The 21,812-nt window shown below is 36.9% G+C and overlaps 1 protein-coding gene across 1 annotated transcript in view; it reads right to left on the minus strand.

The window, feature by feature from the left end:
• The window catches only part of ENOX1 (ecto-NOX disulfide-thiol exchanger 1), a 2,044,058-nt gene that overhangs the window by 373,770 nt on the left and 1,648,476 nt on the right, over window positions 1-21,812 (minus strand). Inside the window, exon 12 of the mRNA XM_044071707.1 lies at window positions 19,449-19,556. Coding sequence (XP_043927642.1) covers window positions 19,449-19,556 — 108 coding nt within the window. The remainder of the gene's footprint in view (window positions 1-19,448; window positions 19,557-21,812) is intronic.

A 21,812-nucleotide genomic window follows, 5' to 3' on the forward strand; every position in this document is an offset into this window, starting at 1 on the left:
TCTAGGGCTGATAATTGATGAAAACTTAAAATATGACCATAGGCTCATAGGATCATAAGAGGTTACTAGGGTATCAACCCGGAGGTCATTTCAAGCCTAGTCATTTCATCCCAATGTAATACCATAGATACTCTAGTCAGTACCCAGGATTGTATTTAATAATGACTGCCCATGTCCAGGAGGGTTGTGGGCACTATCCCTGGTAAGAATTTATGGTGCCCCATGTACTCTTCCAGGTTCCTTTTGAACAGTGTCACAGAGGTGCTCTGCTTTACATGAACTGGCAGCCTATTCCAAAGACACAGCAGTCGCTGGGAGACAAATCTGTCTCTCCAATACATCTTATTCAAGTTCCAGGCCATATTTAGGTCCTTGGAAGGGGTACCTTTAGTCCCATTTGATTTACGGATTTACTGCAAATTCATTAGGTTTGGATCAGATATTGCTCTGTAAGCCAGGGATAAGTCTCACTTAAGAAGTCTCTACAATACTGTATATAGTGGCAGAGACCTTAGTTGGTCTGTTTAAGACACATGCTGGAGTACCTTGATCTTCTTAGTTAGAAACCCCTAAGGTCTGTCTAATTGCTGAAGGTGCTTTGTATGTTACATGCCGAAAGCGGTGTTATACTCAACTGTGGGCCAGATTAGTGATGAGTATAGAGGGGTTATAACCTTCTTTGTTCTAGAGGTGATGCATTTGCTAACCAAGTGTACTACATAGAAAGCCTTCCTTACTACAGTAGACATATGCTGGTCACAGTGAAGGTCGCAGTCTACTTGTGATCCCAGATCAATTACCACTTTGTTGGTACATAGTGTATTGTTGTTAATTTGATAGTGTGAAGGGGCATTGTTTTTACCAAAGGGAATGATGATGCATTTCTTTGTATTCAGATTGAGACTGTGACTAAGACACCAGTTGCTGGTCTGTATAAGACCCTCCTGAAGTATACTGACAACATCTGGGGATTCAATAATTGCACCCAGTTTGCAGTCATCATCTCGTCCAATACACCATGCAGAAGATCAGTCAAAAGCTTGACTTACTATACAAGGCTAAACACTACCCCATTTAGAAAAGTACAATAGGTACTGCAACATCCTTTCTATTATCCAGTATATTCTGTGCTTCCTCAATTTTCACAAAGCTACAGACTAGGCGGCTGTCCAAAGCAGAACAAAGTTATAACAAAATTACCAAATTTGCTACTACCTTAAGCTCCAAAAATCATCACTGTATCGATCTAAAAGAAATAACTAAATACAATGGTCAGTACTCCTTAACTTGATTACCAATGCACGCCTCAAAACAAAAGTGCTACATCAACAAGCATGAGTTCCAGACACTGACAGCCTACTTTAATGGTATACCCTTGCTAGACATTTATGATCCAAGGATCAGTACTTAACTCAAACTCACAGAGCTTATATATGTTGTATGACCACCAGTGAAGAGAATGTCAGAAGGGAATTTGAGTTAATAACTACCTTATTTGAGAAAAGAGGATACGATAAAAAGTATCTGGATAATTTGAGCAAAGAAATTTTGTCAAAAAGATCTGAATTTTAGCCTCTTGAAAAGGGGATATGATAGAAAATATCTGGATAATTTGAGCAAATTAATTTTGTCAAAAAGATCTGAATTTTATCCTCCTATCCTAACAGTGCCTTTTTCTTATAACACTCAGATAAAAAAAAATTACACCTGGGAAGTCAACTATAGTATGCACATTGGACATGACGTGGCAGTAGTATGATCAGAAATATTATACAATGTAATTGGAAAATTTTGGAAGGAAATGGTGATTTAATTGAAGTATTAGGTGAAAAACTGAAAATTGTACATCGTAATTCTTGTAATATAAAATTTTTATTAGAGAAAGACAATAGTAAGAGTTATATAGAAGTAATTGATAGTATGAAAACACAGGGAATGTTTAAATGTGGGCATTGTAGCTTTTGTAGGTACATCTCAGAAGCCCATGAGTCATATTAACACAACTTTTAAAGTACCTGGATATTTATCTTGTAAAAGTAGAGGGGTGATTTATATTAGAACATGCAGTGGATGCAATGCTTTTTACATTGGCATGACAACATGCACCCTTATGGAAAGAATTAGGGAACACATTTATAGTATTAGAACCAAAGACACAAATACTGCATTATTTAAACATTCTTTACAGTGTAACAAACATAAAAAGTTTTTATTTTCTATATCGGAAGTTGTAAGCTAGATCAAAGGGGTGGTGATTTCAAGAATTATCTTGAACAAAAAGAGTCATTATGGCAGATTAAGTTACAGGCAGATAAACCACCTAGAATAAATGAATCCATTAACATAAAATGTTTTTTGAAATATAGAAAACTGAAGGTTATAAAATGATTTTAGAGCACTGTGTTTTTAAAGTTTTTTAAAATGGTAGTTAATTGGATAATTGTTTTATTGTATTGAAAGGGAATATATAAGGAGTGGTTTTAGCACATTTAACTCTTTTAGTTTTCTGATAAAGTCTGTTCAGATGAAAGCGCTGAATAAAGTATTGGTATGCTAAAGATTGAAGTTTTGTACTTTTACCATTTTGAGCCTTTATTGACCATTGGGGAACCTGTATTTTTTGAATTTGGTTTTGCTTATTACTGGTTGCACGTTTTTGGATTTTTTAGTTGGCCTATGTGCACTGGATAAGTCATCTGTATTATGGCTGTTCAAGCCGCATTGATGTCTTACATTGAATCTGAATGGCTGAATTTAAAGGGTCCACCAACAGATCTGTTATAACCCTATCGTGTGGCTTCTCAAAAAGCAAGATGGTAAAAAAAAATTCTGTTCATAGACCCTTTCACTTCAGCGATTCAGTTATCTTTTGGATTTATACAAGCTAATGAATTTGCCAGGTAACTGGTTTCCCTACCCCCTTTTACCAAGTAGGATCCATAGGTTTATTTATTTGCTGGTTCCCCTTTCCACACTGATAAGGAGGGTTAACAAAAGAACAACCTTCTTCCAATTGCTTCCACAAATCTTTAAAATGAAGAAAATCTTTCCCAATTATCATGGCATATTTTAAAATTGGGCAACAGGATAACATACTTTCCTAAATATAGTTGATTTCCTACTGGGTAATGGGTTGCTGTTTCCACAAATGCATACTATTTCTTTTGATTTGTTAGTAAGGGCTTTCTTTTCACATATATGCTGACCTTTATCAACATGTGCATGCTGCCTGAATCAAACATTCTCTGCAGCAACCAGTTAAGTCATTGCACTTAAATAACTTTGTTGTAGCACGGTAGCAGAATGCAGACTCAGCTCTTATAGCAGATGGACTTTTTTGCATTCTATACGCATAACATCATAACCATTAGTAGCACTCTTTTTAGAGGTTATAGCATTCACATGTATTATATATTTGTACTAGTTCAATAGATAGCTATGTGGCCATTTTTTCCACATTTAAAACAGAGGGTGTCTATAGCTAATACTTAATGTTTGTTGCCAACATTTGTCACAGGTTTTAGTATAGATCTAAACTGCTAAGTTCTATGCATAGTTTCATGGTATAGCAATTTTCTACTAAAGCAACAAAGCCTACATTATCCTTTGGGCCAGTTTGACTCACCCACTTTCTTAAAGTAGCGGGTAGAGATCTCTTAATTATTTTGCTGGCTTATGTTTTTACCATTTTATTTTCAGTAAGTTAACACTCAAAATCTAATCATAAATGAATAAATTCTTTAAATTACAAAATTGTGATAGTACTGTGTTCTTATGAGAAGTCCAATTTTGAAACCCTTGAGCATGTGCCCTTTTAACGCTCTCATCTTCCTCATACTCAGTCCTTTCCATGTCCATGAAGGCTTTCAGCAGTTCACTGGACAGATGGTCTGAAAGGATCTTGACCCAGTAAGCTAAGTCTCATCACTCCTGGTGGGCATACCACTCATACATGACAAGATATACCTCTAGGTCCTCCTCCCTCATTAGTTGCTCTAGTGGTGGAACTGTCCTTGGTGTAGCAATTGATCTGGGTTCTGCCACCATTCCTTTGGCTACAACAGTGACAGTATGCAGTGACTCTTCTACAGTTGTAATCCTGTAAAATAGACCACAGAGTTGTACTTGACGAACAGGGAAAAAAAGACTTCTAGTACTCACCACAGGATGTTTCTCTTACATAATGGAAAACTTTGCTCAAACTGGGTGGCCTTTTCTTAGGAAACAAAAGGTATTTTTAGGACTTTTGCATGGAAAAGTGTGCCAAAAAGATGCTCACTGCAATCCATCAATATGGAATATGAAAGGTAGCCCAGACAATTACTCTTAGAAAAACAATATAGTTTACAGTTTATTTAGCAGTGTCAGTAGTGCACCAGGTAGCACCTTCACCTTTGGTGCAGAAAGTTATGGGTTCTATTCCCGCACTGGGTAGATTGAATGCTGACACTGCACTGCAGCAAAAGGGGGGTGGCTGCACTCCTGAGTGTATCATCCTTCAGATGAGACATTAAACTGAGATCCTATTTACTAGAGTTGCTGGTAGCCCAGGTGGATGTAAAAGATCCTATGGTACCTATTGAAAAGAATCGGGGTCCTTTATTTAACAAAGCATAAAATACCTTATTTACATATTTATAAAATGTACATATTTACTAGCTCATACATGCACATTTCTATTTTTTACTACTTATTTTTCTTACAACATCCTCTTTGTTATTCTTCCATAATGACCCCCCCCGTTCCTTCTTCCACAACCAGACACTATTTTTTGCAATATAACAGCCAAAATCCATATCCCATTAAACCACATTTTATTCAGTCTTTCATTTGAAGTAACCCATAGTAAATAAATCTTATGTAACCTTCTCACATATTCTTTCTTTTTGTTCTTATAACAGCCATCCATAATGATATCCATATCTAGATCGTTTATGTCATTAATATTCTCAAAAATAATTTCTTCATACAACTTTTCCCCAAGTTTCACCACTCTTTTAAATTTCAAAAAAAAAAAAAAAAAAAAGAAAAACATGCCTTGTTGGCTCTTCCTGCTCATAAAATAAGCACACACTTTCATTTTTCTTTTTATATAGCATATTCCCCTTTACTGGTAACTTATTTATTACCAGGCTCCATAGGAAATTATAATACCTACTATCTTTATATACCGCTGTTTTCTTATTTTTATTGTTTTAATAACTTCTTCTGATAAATTTTCCCACAGATTTACATAATGATATTGTTTATTCACATTATTATACCACATCCCTCAAACTTTCTCTATATAATTAATGCTTATTTTCCCTATTAGTATTTCTTTATTGATAATGTTTAATGTTTTCATTTACATATTCTTTTTCTCATTTTCTTAGTCTTTTTTTGTACTTGTATATTTATGTATTACCACTATTAATTCCTTATTTTCTTCCTTTTCCCACTTTAATACTTTGCTCAAGTTTAAAGAAGTAGAAAAAACAACTGGATTTATTAACCCCAATCCCCCTTCATCTTCACTCATACACAACATACTTGTTCACTGGCTTTAATCTTGAACCACATATGAAAGAAAATATCAATTGCAGAATTTCCTTTTCATATTTTTCTGGGATCATATAAAAGTTGACATTTATGGTACTTTTCCCATTAATACAGAATTCACCAGATAAGCATTCTTCCTGAATGCTAATCTATATGTCCTCTAAAGAAGGCATCTTTCTTTCATTTATTTTATCAAAACCTCCCATTACATCATAACTACATCATTTTCTTATATTTTATCTCTAGTAAAGACATTTTATTCATTGAAAAATACACACCCCAACTCTCACCACATTATTCAAACTCTTACTTTTAGCTTTACTGAAGGCCACTCCTATTGCTTTTAAACATTTTTTTAGACAAACCAACACTTCCCTCATCCATATTTTAATCTTGGCAACTACAGCTATATCATCTGCATATGTCAACACAACTGGAATCACCACATCATCTTGCATTGCATATCTAGCATCTTTCATTATATAAACTACTTCACTCACCATTGCATTCATTACCAAAATAAGCGATATTCCACTCATGGGATAGGGATATCATTTTCTTATACCTCAATTCATGCATATTTCTTTACTCAGCCACCCACTCACTAACAATTTCACTTTATTGTTTTGATATGCTGACATGCACACTCTCCTAAATCTGTTGCCTATACCATGCTTCTTCATAACATCCCACAAAACATCATGTCCTATGGTATCAAATACCTTGCTGATATCACATATCATAAGTTTCGCATCCTCCCTTCGACTTGTAATATCATCCACATTTTCTCTCACAACCAAAAACAGTTCTTCACATCCCTTCCCTTTTATACCATGTATACTTTCTTCTATAATATCTCTCATCCTTCCTCCCATTTTCCTCTGTGTTATTTATTGTTACGGGTCTCCTATTGTTTATTTCATTCTTCTCGTCTTTCTTCCATATAAATTTTAATATGTCACTGCATAACTCTTTATAAAGAAACCATTCCTTCAACCATTTATTCAGCTTACTTACAAAATACTCTCATTGTCAATCCATTCATTTCTTGCACATACTATACACTATAATACAACTGCTCCCAAGGATAGAGCAATCAGTCAAGGAACATATACTATGGCCATCTTACTTACAAAATTCTAAGTCTCACTCACATATACTGACCCCATCACGTTAAATAACTACTACTTTTAAACAAAGTCATTAACTAGTACTACCACTGTTTTACTTACAAATGGTTACCATGAAACTATGTACTGATTGATACTACTAATGAAGGTTTATTTTCCTCTGTTGGGCTGTCTTCATACTAATGCAAAAATACCCTAATGTACTATGTATGCATTATATTGTGTTTCAAACCACAACTCGAGACCATGAAATGTATTAATTATTATTAGTATTATTAATTAATATTTTTTGATTCCCCTGTATTGTGCTGTCTTCATACCACTGGAAAAACATGTGTATTGTAAATTTTTATGCATTATGATTCTGTTTAAACATCTAAATGTATCTGTAATTGTCTTTCTGTGTGGAGCTTTTCTCACCGGCCCTCTGCTGAAAAGGGGCCTTTGGCCCAGACACCCCCGGTTAACAAATGTAAAATAAAAATAAATAAATAAATATACCATCTGAGCCTGATACTGAAACAAAATTTACTTTGTTAAGACCTGCATCCAATTCAGTAATAGTAATTTCTTTTTCAAATTCTTCATGAAGTATTTCTGTATTTTTTTTTACCTTTCATTCTCTCTCTCTCTCTCTCTCCTATTTTCCTTCTTTTTACTCTTAAACATATTTCTACATGCTGTACTACAATACTCATACTTTGTTCATGTTCTTATAATCTCTCCTTTTATATTTTTTAATTTACTTCATTATACTAATTTCCTCTTTTACTATCTTAGCCATATATGTAGATACCTCCTCCCTGCTCCCTTGTAAATAATATCTCTGCCTAAACAGCAATGTCTTAATTTTTTCTTGATTTCATTTATATATTTCTTTTTCCTTATCATAATACTACCTTGTATTGTTCTCTAAATTCTCTTAATACATTTATATGCATTATCTCATACTTCACTTTCTCTTCCTTTCTTATATCATCCGATCATTGGAAAAAAAAACACTTTTTTGTACTGTATTTTAAATTCAATCCACCATTCAGACTGTTTTTTATAGAAGTCCTTCATGGTTAAATGATCCTGCTATGACTACAATACTTTCCACTTTCCAATTTCATCCCATAATTTTTATTTTATTCTTTGTATTCCCTTTCCTGTTTTAATATACTCCCTTTCTTCCATCACCTCTATCTATATTGCTAAATGATCTGAAAATCCTGTAACAACTGTATCTCTATCTGCTACCCCAAGCCTTCTGATAATACAAAGTAATCAATTTCAGATCCAAGTGCCTCCTCTTCTTTAAGTCCATTGACTTTTGCTCCACAAAACTAATTTACTACATTTTATCACTTACTGTATTTTTTACACCTTTCCCTTTCTTTTTGCATTTTTCCTTTAAATAAAAATTAAAGTCCTCAGCAATTATAATTTTTATTTTAACCACCACATGCTTAAATATTTGATGAAACAAATTCTCTCTTTACTTGGCGGTTATATAAGCATATAATGCTATAATTCTATAAACTTGTTCTCGCAATCTCACATGCACAACAGTTAACCTTCTCTTTCTTACTAATGTTACATCTAAAATTTTGACTGTTTTTTTTTACTCGACACATGCACTCCAGAACAGTGTTCAGTTCTTTCCTTACTTGTCCTGAATCTCACATCCCTCTAACGGAATAACATCCACATCACATTTAGCACACTATTCCAGTATCCCTATCCTTCTTATGGTGTAATACAGTTCACATTTACTGCAAGCACTCTAAAATTTTTATTTTTCCTTCTTTTTAAGTTTAGGGGAAATATTTCTAAATTTTCATTTTCTTATTTTCACTCTTTTGCCAACTGATTTTTCCTTGGATCCTCAGAATCAGATTTTCCACTAGCTAGAACTTAAAAAAAATATTATTATCAATCCCTTCTCCTAATCTCTCTTCCTGCATCCACTCTCTTTTCTCTCCTCGTTTTCCATTCCATATTTTTTCTTCTTCTACAGTTTCTTCTTCACCTTGTTCATACTTTCCCCAGCCTTTTGCTGTCCTTCCTCGTGTATGTTTTCTTCCTTTTCCCCTCCATTTTCATTATTTATGGTTTGATCTTGTCAATCCATCCAAAAGTGCCCATTTTTATACAACCTGCATTCAGGCACACACCTTTTTGCATGTCCTTTCTCCCCATACAGGTTACATTGTACCTTGTCACAATCATTAATTAAATGAGATTAGTTTTCTTTATTTCTTTTATACATTTCTTTTTCCATATCATAATACTCTTTTCGATTACTCTCTACATTCTCTAATACATTTCTATACATGATTTAGGCTTGTCAGCATATCTTAATGTCCTATTATGAACAACCACAAAAATAACACTTGGCAAGTGTTTCACCATGTGTTTTTTCTTTCACATTTCAAAACAGCTTCCAGCCTCTACCCTCAGATCCATAAGTTTCTTTCATCTTTAACTTTCGCAATATTATCAAGAGTTTCACACAGACCCTGCATGGTTTTAACATCTTCTTCCAGTTCATCAGTTCTAAACTGCAAAGTAACATTTTTTTAACATTTAAGTTGTTACCAGAAAACAAATATTTATTTGTTCCATGGATAGATGCCCTTCTTTTTATTACACAGTACCAGAAATTTCATCATCAGTCCAAACGTTTCAAATGTTAAGTCACAAAAAGTCTCAGTCCCAATATGTATAAAAGACCGAATTGTTTGAGCTTTGAAACCCAGAACAATTATAAAATTGTCCTGTACACAATATCTGTCTATTGTTGACATTTTTGTTCTTATTTTCACAGCTGGTCTTCTCTTTCTTTTTTAAAAAAAACAGTTTTACTTTCAGTTTGATGCTTCCCTTTTTTGCCTGCTGTCATTGATGCATATGTTTTAGTTACTGCGTTATCTGCTGCCACAAAACCAGACTCCTCCTCAGTTTGCTGCTGCTTTTCTCTTTCACTTTCTGTCACTAATGGATATGTTTTAACTGCTGCATTCTCTGCTGCCACATTACCTTGTTTCTTTTCCACAATACCATCCACAGCACTTCTGAAAAAGTTATCTGCCATCTCACCCAATGAAACAACAGAACTGTCCCCTAGATCATCCTGTTATTTTTAAAAGAACATCATCTGCAAACCCTCCTGATGCCAGTTCAATAAACCACTTTATTAAACTCTCTTACTTCCTTCTCGAAGGAGACAGGTATATGCTTCTCATTCGTAACATCCACCACACTGGAATTTTTGTTTACATTCTGAAGCTCCATATCAAATAATTTATCCCCAAATTCTCACTTTCTACCTCCAAACTCTCCATAGCTTTTCTTTCCTCCTCTATGTTGCTTCTTCCCTTAGGCCTCTTCCTTGCTGCTGTAGAAGCACTCTGGCACCATCTAGCCACTCCAAAGAATAGGTGAATTTTCTCAATGCACAGGCCAAATTTCAGTAGTATAAATTCCACCTCAGGTCTCTCCTGTGGAGGGGCTACTGGCCTAGTGGGACTAGCCCAGTCAAAAAAGGAAAAATAAATAAAAATAAAACAACAAATACATTGTATAAAAGCATATAAATGTTGTCTGTCCCCAAAACAAAGGTCTTATAGCTTATCAAAAATTCACAGTAGGTACCTTTAATACAGTTCCATACTACTGGGAAACAATCCTTTTCAGTAGGTCTCTTTCCCTCTCTGAATCTCCTTGTAGCTCTCTCTCTTTTAGATTCCTACAACAGCAAAAATCTCATCCAGGTCTTCATTCCTTCTGCTGTTTCCTTCTCCCTAAGTCACTGTTCTGGGCATCAAATCTCCCTCTAAGAAGGGCAAACAGCACTCTGAATGAACTTTCTATACAGCATTAATTATTTCATTAAACAGGCCTGCTTTAGCTAATACAGCACCATCCTCATTTAAAGTGATAGCAAGACTTCTCTAGCTAATGCAACAAAAGTTTTTCCATGTTCCTAAACAGACACTATTATTTACTATATATATACTTAAAGCAACATCATAACTGCTTGCAAATTCTACACACACACACACACACACACACACACACACACACACACTCTACAGAATTATTTTCCAGTATTTAAAGTAATTTGGAAACTTTCTTTATTTGGCTTCTTAAGATCCTCACAGATCAGTAGCCTAGTAAGTACCTATGAACCTCTCTCTTTCTTTCTCTTTATAAACACATATCTCTCGCTCTATATATTTATATATGGATATACATATATATATATATATATATATATATATATATATATATATATATATATATATATATATATACGTGTGTGTGTGTGTGTGTGTGTGTGTGTGTGTGTGTGTGTATATATATATATATATATATATATATATATATATATATATATATATATACATATACACATACATAGGATCATAGGAAGTTACTAGGCTATTGGTCCTGAGGCCTTTACAAGCCTAGCCAAGAATATAGCACATGTTGCAACAAGTTAGCACCCTATGCCACTGTCCAGCAGGGACACAGGTGGAATCACAGGGGTGTATTTTCTGTTCCCCATCCAGTTATCCAGGTTGCGCTTAAAAAGGTTTAATGAGGTACTCTGCTTTACTTGGAGAGAGAATCTATTCCATGAAAGGGGGAGTCTCTGGGACACAAATCTGTCCTGTCAACAAGTCCTACTGATGCCACAGACCAGGTTGAGGTTGCACGTGTGGGTTACTCAAGTGGAGCTTGACTTATGGATATGCAGCAGTCCCATCAGGGTGGGGTCTGAGATTGCTTTGTATGCCAGACAGAGGTTACCTCTGAGGATTCTGTAGGAGACTGAGCAGAGGGAAAGGGCTTTTAGACTATCTGTGTAGGGTAGATGTTTGAGGCCCTGGATTCTCCGGGTGAGGAACCTCTGTGGTCTCTCCAGCTGCTGCATGCGCTTTGTGAGGTACATGCCGAAAGGGGCATTGTACTCAATAATGGGTCTTATAAGGGAAGAATACAGGGATGTTATGATCAGCTTGGGTGAGATACCCTTACTAATGAGATGAGTCATGTAGAAAGTTTTCCATACAACGGAGACAGTATGGTGGTCAAAAGTCAGTTTCTTATCAACCTGGGTTCACAAGTCCCTCACAACTGTTTGCATGCTTAGGACCTTATTATCAATGTGATAATTTGTGGGGATGTCACTCTTCTCAAAGGGGATGATGATGCATTTTTTGGCATTCAGTTTGGGGCCATGTTTCTGGCACCAGCCATTTCTTTGGGTGACACTCTCTTGGAGGATGTCCACATCATTAGGGGAATTGATGACAGCACCCATCCTGCAGTCATCTGCAAACTTGGTCAGCCATAGCCCACTAAATTTGGCCTGCACCTCCGAGAAGTATATTCCAAACAGCAGAGGCCCCAAGACTGATCTCTGGGGTACATCTCTTGTTACAGGTCTGATCCCACATCAAAACCTTCAAAGCCAGCTATGAAGGCAGAATTGTGGCAGACACTAAAAACAACCACAAAGCCTTCTATAGTTATATCAAGAATCTCCATGGCAATACCCAGATTTGCTCTGAGTTACTGCACAATGGTACCTCCTATACTGAGCCAAAAGATATTGCCAACATATTGGCTGACAGATTCAGTGCCAACTTTACCCCTCTCCCCCCCCAAAGGACCAATCTCAATACTGGAACAATGCCAGGCACCCAGCATTACTGCAGCACAGGTTAAAGCTGCATTGTCCAAGGCCAAGAATACAGCTTCTATGAGACCCGACAATATCCATGGCTGTGTTCTACATGAATTACAAAGTGAACTGGCACCACATCTGTGTGCCCTGTTCATTCACAGCCTCACCTCAGGCTTTGTCCCTTCTGAATGGCGCACTACTACAGTTATCCCTCTCAATAAAGGAGGAGCAACTACAGACCCTGGAAATTATTGCCCCATTAGCCTGACGAGTTTGATATGTAAGGCTATGGAGTTTATCATCATGGACTTAATTAACAAGGATATAGGGAATCTTCAAACTCTAGATTCCACGCAAGTTGTTTTTTTAAAAAAGGCAGATCATGTCTGCGCAACCTGCTTGACTTCTTTGAGTCAATCACCAGAGCTGTGGATGAGGGTAAGGCAGTTCATACAGCCTACCTCAATCTGACCAAGGCCTTTGATACCACTCCTCACTCAGGAATTACTGATAAACTCACCAAATTAGGTATCAAACCCTATATCATTAGGTGGGTTGCAAAGTGGCTCACAGACAGAACCCACAGTGTGAAAGTAGTAGACTCCAAGTCAGACTGCCGACCAGTCAAGAGTGGAGTCCCACAGGTATCAGTCCTGGGTCCTCTCCTGTTTGGCATCTACTTCTCAGAAGTCCAGGCCAACACAGTGGGCCTCTGGCTGACCAGGTTCACAGACAACAGCAAGCTGGGAGCCATTATTAACTCCCCAAGTGATGCAGACATCCTGCAGAAAGGTTTCACTGAGACCAATGACTGGTGTCAAAACCATGGCCTTAATCATAATGCCAAAAAATGCATCGTCATCCCCTTTGGGAAAAACTCTTTTTCCGCTAATTGCCACATCAATGGGAGCCCACTGAACACTGAACGAGTTATAAGAGATCTGGGGACACAGGGTGACAGCACCCTCTCCTTCGACCACCACATTGGCATTGTGGTTAGAAAGTCCTTCTACTTGGCACATCTCATTACCAAGGGTTTTGCATCCAGGAAGAAAGAGGTCATCATTTCCCTCTACTCTTCCCTCATTAGACCAATCATAGAGTATAATGCCCCATTTGGCATGTACCTCACTAGACACCTGCAACAGCTGGAGAGGCCGCAAAAGTACCTCACAAAGAGAATCCTAAGCCTTAAACACATGTCCTACATGGACAGACTCAAAAAACTCCAGCTATTCTCTGTCTCATATTGTCAACTAAGAGGTGATCTCTGCTTGACTTACAAAGCCATGTCTGACCCAGCTCTGTTAGAAATGCTACATCTAAAGAAATCCCAATCCCTCCACACTACGCACTCCAGAGACCTCAACCTCATTACCACAATTAACAGAACATGCTGGTGGGACAGGTTCATAACCCACAGACTGCCCATGCTCTGGAATAGACTTCCCATACATGTCAAGCAGAGCACCTCACTGGCCCTCTTCAAGAGAAATCTTGATGAGTGGATGGGAAATAGAAAGTTCACCCAAGGGATCAATCCAGTGGCTCTACTTGATAGAGGCACTGGGAACTGATGTCTGGTGGCACAATGTCAGGGCACTTCTATGGGCTAGGCTTGTAAAGGCTCCAAGGCCATTAGCCTAGTACACACCTATGAACCTATGAACTTGAGGTGGCTTCCCCTATTTTGACTAGGTGGGTTCTATCAGTGAGCCAGTTTGCTACTCATCTGGCAACATATGATTTGATGCCTAGTTGAGAGAGTTTATGTATTATACCTGAGTGGGGAATAGTATCGAAGGCTTTGGCCAGGTCAAGGTACAGGTGGTATGCACCGTCTTCCCCTCATCTATGGCCTTGGTGTCTCAAAGAAGTCGACCAAATTTAACAGGCATGACCTCCCCTTGACAAAACCACCAAACTGTGTGGGATCAAGTGTTTGGATGTTGCCAATGTCCTTGTTAATGAGGTCCATGATAATCTGCCCCATGGCCTTGCAGATCAGGCAAGTTAGGCTGATGGGTCTATAATTTCCTGAATCGGTGGACGCTCCCCCTTTGTTCAAAGGGATGACAGTAGTTGTCCTCCACTTGGCTGGGAAGAAGCCGGTACTCAAGCTTTTGTTGAATAGGGTGCCTAATGGTGCTGCAAGTTCCTGCCTGAGTTCATGTAGGATGCAGCCTACAGTTTGAAAAGTGATAAAACTGGCAAAAGCAATCAAATATGAAAAGATTGCAAAATGCTGGTCCTTTCATAGGTGAGAGCTCAAAAAAGTGTGATTAGAAATGTGTCTTTTCCCCACTGTAGCATGATCTCTGACTTGGTATATACAAGTACCATGGGGTTTACAGGGCTACAGAGGTGCTTGCCCCCTACAAAAAAGATTTACAAGTCTTTTTTGTTATTTGAGTTTTTTAAGTGTGTTTGATTACAGTAGTTTCAAACACATTTGTTCAAGCACTATGTACTCAACATTTTCTGCTTCGACCACCTGTAGTGGATTGCATATCTCTCTCTCTCTCTCTCTCTCTATATATATATATATATATATATATATATATATATATCATAAGCATTTTGTGTCTTCTTAAGAGCAATGCTCATCTGCCTCATCAATTAATAAAACTTTTTTGAAGACACAAATGGCTCCGGAGATTTCTTCAGCTTCAACAGGTTAAGTTTAATGACTTCTGCAACTTTCAGCAGACAGTACAAAAATTGGGATTGAGATTACCCTCTGAATAAGAGCACCACCAGAAAGACAAAAAGAAGCTACCTTGGAAATCAGAATCACCCCCACGGTAGATATATATGTGTTTGTATATACAAAAACCGAAAGATAAAAAGATATATAAATATATATGTCAAATATTCTTTAAATTAGGGCCGCTAAAAATCATCTTGGTGCATTATATCAAAATTATTTTGTTGAATAGTACAGTGCTCGATTAAGTGCAGTCTGACTGGAAGTGAATTGCTATGCTCTGGTCATTTACACTGACCATTTGTATGTGGGGTGTGTTTTGGCCAAGATCTGCTGTAAGCAGTTTAAGGGATTTTCTCTTCTTCCTTGCTGTTGTGCAGTTGTGGATTTGTTATGCATAACAAGCAGGGTGTGGCGGAAGAGCCAGGGCAAAAACACTCTTTTAGGTATTTCTGATTATTGTAAGGATTCTGATGAGTTCAATACAGGCCTTTGCTTTTGAGGGTTTGTGCTTCACTATATCAATCCTAAATGTAATGTACATTGTTTAATTGATATATATTCATAGAACTATAGCAGAAAGACCCTGGCAAAGAATTACAAACTTCCCTTAATGAAAGCATCATGATGGATATGCCAACTACCAGAAGCACAGCTGGCTCAAGTAGCGTCCTGTACTGGTACCCTGGATTAGTGGCCCATCCCCTCAGATCTTCAAGTGAACAGCAAAAAATCCAGGGTAAACCTATGTGCTAGGCTTTTAAAGGCTCCAGGGCCATTAGCCTAGTACACACCTATAAACCTATGAATAAATAAATAAATAATCAAGAAAAAAAGCAATTCACTGGACCAGCTTGTTGCAGTTACATCCAGCTCTTTCACTGAAGAGAAAAAAAAAAAAAGTCAGCCAGCTGGTCAAATGAAATACATGCTCCACCTTCCCTTCTGCCCTAGTTAGTAAGGTCCCATTTCTGTGCCCTGCCCTGACTCTCCTTTAGCACCTTTTACTAACAACGACAATAACAACAATTAATTTCTTATTTTAAACTGTAGCAAACTCCTTGCTACAAATTTAGCAAACAGTTGCTAGAGTTTATGGCCCCCATGTATGGAACCCATGTTTTAGTTAAAGAAAAAAAGATTTTTTTACTTTTAAGCTATAGTGAATTACTAGCCACAATGTAGTTGCCATAGTTTAGACCACACAAAGAGAGCTACAGTGCTCAAATATGACTGCAAATGCAAGGCTGGCTTTTAAAAGCCAGTACTGCATTAAAGAGAAATCAGCTGACGGCACATCTGTAACACTTTCTGTACAAGGCAGTTGCCCTTCTCACCCCACCTTAGCATTATTACTACCAACTACCTCTTAAAGACATACCTATGTTCCAGCGTACTGGCATTTAAATGCAGAGTGACACACAAGTCTTTATTAATGATTCAGGCTAATAAACCTGTCTCTACTAGTTGTAGACATGACATGTTTCAACCTATTTTATGCTTGTTATTATATCATGAATGGACAGAAATATGTGTGTGTGTGTGTGTGTGTGTGTGTGTGTGTGTGTATGTATATATGTATATATGTGTGCAGGTGAGTGGATATATAGAAAAAGATACAGCTAGATATAGGTGTATAGATATGTATTTGTGTATGTATATATATATATATATATATATATATATATATATATATATAGATAGATAGATACATATATACATTACACACACACACACACACACACACACACACACACACACACACACACACACACACATACACGGTTGTCATTTAAAAGTTAATCAGCAATGTTTGTGCAGGTATAAAAATGAGTGACAGCACAAATGTGTAACTGCACATTTGTATGAATCAAAGTTGACTGACTTCAAGTTTTATACATTGTAGGTATGTAGAAGTGTGCAGGAAAATGTATGATTGACTGTAAAGGTGGTTGTAAAAATGTGCAAGATTGCATTACAGTGGGTAGTGTATATGTGTAAGTGTTCACAAGGTAGGGTTAGAGTTAGGCTAAGGTGAAGAGATGGATTTAGTGTTGTTCCTGTTTGACTGAGTGTGTATGCTGTATCCTTTTAGCTTATGTTATGACACTGTTAGGGAAAAGCATTTTTAGTAATGTAATGTGTAGGATTATGGTTGGGCAGGGTTAGGGAATCCCCTTGAACAGCCTTACTCATGTGTGCTAACCCAAAACCTACTCCTGCCCTAACCATACATCTACATATTAGGTTACTAAAAGCCTTTCCATAAGAGTACTGCTATTTAGACAATGCTTGATCTGGGTTTTGTAACTGAAGTTTATTGATAGTGGTAAAGAGAACTTGTCAATGTTTTATGATTTGCTATTTTGTATGTAACACATTTGTGCAGTCACCCATCTTTGTTCATTCATTGTGTGTTGATGATCATTTGTGTTGTTAAACAGTGGTGATACAATCATACATATATAATGTTGTTGTTGTTTGTCTTTCGGCTTTTCCCATTAAGGAGTCACCACAGCGGAACTCCGGTCCGCTAATGATTGGCAGTAGATTTTTTATGAAACGCCGAGGTGCCAGCTCGACACTCAACCTTCAACAAAGGCACGCCCATTTATGCATGCATATCTTTCGAACGCTACCCAACTGCAGGAAGGACATGCAGACTCCACACTGAAGGCACTCCCAAGCCCAGCTGAGAATCGAACGGGAGAACCTCTTGCTGTGAGGTAACAATGCTACTGCTGTACCACTGCGGCATTAATTATACTTATATAATATATAATATAATTAAACAAACTGCAGGGCAGAATCACATGATACTGCAAGATCATGGATTCCTTCAATTCTCCCAGAACCATTGAAAAACAGGTATGCTGACAGAAACACAGAGGAAAACTTGAATACTTCTATTTCATTTGCTGTCATGGCAAGAACTGATGAATACAGAATGACCAGATGACATCTAGCATGCATCGTAAGCTTAAGGGTAGCTAGCATTTAAAAGTGGTACTATTCTATTTATATATTATCAAATGTTATTTCTGCAAAACTGCAAAAGTTTCAACTTGTTTGCAATATGTTCATTTGCAGTACAGTAAACTTAGAGACTATTTTTTAAGTCCAGTTATATGCATATCTATCAGCATGTGTACATGTGTGTATACGTATGTATTTATTTTGGGTCAGGGCAAATGAAGTAAGAAAATGAAAACAAGACCCTATTCCAGTTTTAAGGAATCTGATCCTGCAATATATTTTTATGGAATCATATATGGAAGAGAAAGCATACATCAACTGCTGAGACTTATATACAGAACTGCATCTCAGGACATCAACCTTAGTAATAACAATTCTCAAACAATGAAGTTAAAATGAATAAGGATAAACATGTACACCCTGTTAGTCAGGATTTCATGTCCTCAGCAGGACTGGTGGCATATTACTCAGCATTTTAATACATCAACTTCATCTGCACTTTCTTCTTGTTGAGGAGTTAGTTGTGCCTTTGTGCATTATGTCTCATACTGGGGAAGGCACATGTGACATCAAAGCAGGAAGATCCAGGTCTTCCCATTTACTGACATTCTTGCATTAACAGAGAATAGTGTTACATAATATGTAGTATGTGGTAACAGTAAATAACATTCCAACAAAGTTAATCTTATCTGTTTTTTGTTGTGATATGAATCAGCATCTTCTTACAGCCAGCTACTTATGGATCATGATGAGTAGACAATGTGTACCCATTAACGGTGTGGATGTGTGTGTGTGTGTGTGTGTGTGTGTGTGTGTGTGTGTGTGTGTGTGTGTGTGTGTGTGTGTGTGTGTGTGTTTGTATGCAGGCACCCATGGATGTGTGCATTTGGGTGTGAGTGTGTGCATATACCTGTGTATGTATATATCATTTGTGTGTGTGTGTGTGTGTGTGTGTGTGTGTGTGTGTGTGTGTGTGTGTGTGTGTGTGTGTGTGTGTGTGCATGTTTGTATGCAGGCACCTGTAGATGTGTGCATTTGGGTGTGAGTGTGTGCATGTACCTGTGTATGTATATATGTATATATCGTGTGTGTGTGTGTGTGTGTGTGTGTGTGTGTGTGTGTGTGTGTGTGTGTGTGTGTGTGTGTGTGTATACTTGTGTGTGTAAGCATGCATCTGTATGTATGCATGCACATGGGTCTGTGTGCATGTGCGTTTGTGTGTCTTTCTGGATATGCCTGTGTGTCTGTCTGTGCACGTGGAAATGTGTTTTGTGAGACCCTTCTTTTAACAGATTCCTTGGCGATTTTATATCACGAGGAACTGAACATTGAAGTGAAGAAAGTTCAAGGAAAATATCTGCTTTTTACAGTTATAAAGCAACATACCTTTAATAAAAATGTGTATATTACTTACACTTTGTTGAAGAACACTGAAAAGTGCTTGTGTCTGGGTTTGTTCCTGCTTTGCTTTGTCAAGTTCTGAGTTTTTGGTTTTTAATTCCTCTCGGAGAACAAGCAGTTGCTGTTAAAAATTAGAAAAGTATTAGTGTGTGGGAGCAGTCATTGGAGGAAGTGCAAGTAATGGTCAAACTTCTAACAGGCAGTAAAAAAAGCAATCATTTCCAAGTAACCTTGCAGGCACAAGTATCGGCTATTTCAAAGCTGCTTCTTTCATTACTCTTAAAGCTATTATTTCTTACTGAAACTTGTGAAGAACTCATTCCATCTGTGTTTTTACCAGATTATAACTTGGCAGGCAATTTGTCTCATGCAGCCTGGATATAGTTATTTCTCACTCTGATGTAATAGTTTACAGATGAATACTGGTACAGTGCTGAGAAAAACCTTTGTGTATGACACTACATAGTGATATCATTATTATTAAAGTAAACACTCAAAAAAACTTATCCAGTATATTTGGCTTGTGGTGCAAATGCTAATTATGCATGTTATCAGACTTTGCTGAGGGCTGTTTTCGGTGAAGCCTGGGGTGAAAAGCTCCATCACTGAAGATTGATAAAAATAAAGAATACATAATAATACAAATTAATAATAATAATGCAACATGTCATGACATCAAAATAAGATAATTAATAGCAATATAATGAATAAATGTTCTGTAATAAATATGAAAACATCTTATACTAATAGTTAATATTGAAGAATAACATAACATGAACTGAAATATTTTTTCTCATAAAATAGAAAACTCTTTTGTGTGTAAATGTAGAGTAGGTCTAATAAGGTGGCTTTCAACATTATATACAGAAAAAAAGGAAAATGTATTTATAAGTGAAATGCATGATGTGAAGGTCAATACAGTATATAAGGGTCTACATTGAAGTGAGGTAGTTATGTGATCTTGGGATTATATTATCACATTTTTTTATGTTGAGTATGTGAGGTTGGAGTGTGAACCTGGCTTCCTTACAGGTATTTCTGACTGAGCCAGGCAACTTGTTCCATATAGTACCAAAACTATTCTTAAACATAGCCTCACCATAGGTGCTGTGGGCTTGCAATTATTTATCAAATGGCGAGGCATTTCCCATCAAATGGCTTTGGTAAAATTTTATTTTTCTGATATTCCTCAAAACCACAGCTAGCTGCAAGGACTGATCCAGTTCTGGAGTGCAGTAAATTTTTCACTTTTTGTCACTGTAGTATAACCATGAAATTGGTTTGTGTATATATAAGTTATGAGCTGTGGGGGTAAAGGAATCCAGGAGAGTAGGTGGAGGTTGCCTACCTACAAAAATTATTTATTTTTTTTACTTTTCATTTTTTTTAAGTCATGCTTCCCAAAAATTAAAAATCAATGAATTGTGACTCATTCTTAGATGTCTCGATGAAATATAAGGAAACAACAGATTGATTTATGTGTGAGAATGCACATTCTAGGCAGCAATAGCATGATTGCTACTTGCACTGGTGTAGAATATAACATTTAAAGTTGAGTACACACATAATATTTGCTTAAAAGAGACCATCCTAGTATGTAAAGAAGACTACAGCACTGCTAAGATATGGGTAAAGATTATGTTAGAAATGATGTTCAATGTATAGTCTAATACTTTACAGTGCATTTGTACTGGAACCCTTATTGAACCACATTTCATTTTCTGGAATAATTGCAAATGAAAAAGAAGAAAGAAAGTAGGAAGGGGGAAAAACAAAGATGTTATAACCTGTGACATTTTTAGCAGGGTAGTTTTAGAAGAAATGGATAGACTGCACAGGACTGAATGTCTCTCTGTCTCACCATCTCTTTTGTGATCTAAGTATAAATATAAGGAAAACCTTACATCATATTCAACACAAAGCGGCAGCATCAGGCTTAGAGTAACAGCCTTCCCTTCATCTTTTCAGACCCAGAAAGTCTGCAACTGGTGCATTAACTAATTTATCACACACATCCACTACATTTTTGGAATGCTGCCTTAACAATCCCAGTTTAACTAGTTGCTAATTAATGTGTCAATGTTTTCAGGTGTAATGTGAGAGTGGTATGAAAAATCTAAACACCAAATTCATATTGTACTTTACTTCCACAGATTCTGGGCAATGATTAAATTATGCAGTGGTAGAAGGATGAAATGGCCATTGAACACTGCAGGCAGGGATGTAGCTAGGATTTTCAAATTTGTACTCACAGCTCTCAAACTGCTACCCTCCTCCCCAGCCAAGCTATGGCCATTCTCGTAATTCATGGTTCGCTCTTTTAGTATCGATGAAGAGGCATTCGCTGTAATGCCTCTTCAGTAATATAATATAGATT

Source organism: Protopterus annectens, chromosome 5.part0, assembly GCF_019279795.1.
Source record: "Protopterus annectens isolate FY-2018-M chromosome 5.part0, PAN1.0, whole genome shotgun sequence".
In the NCBI taxonomy this organism is placed as follows: Eukaryota; Metazoa; Chordata; order Ceratodontiformes; family Protopteridae; genus Protopterus; species Protopterus annectens.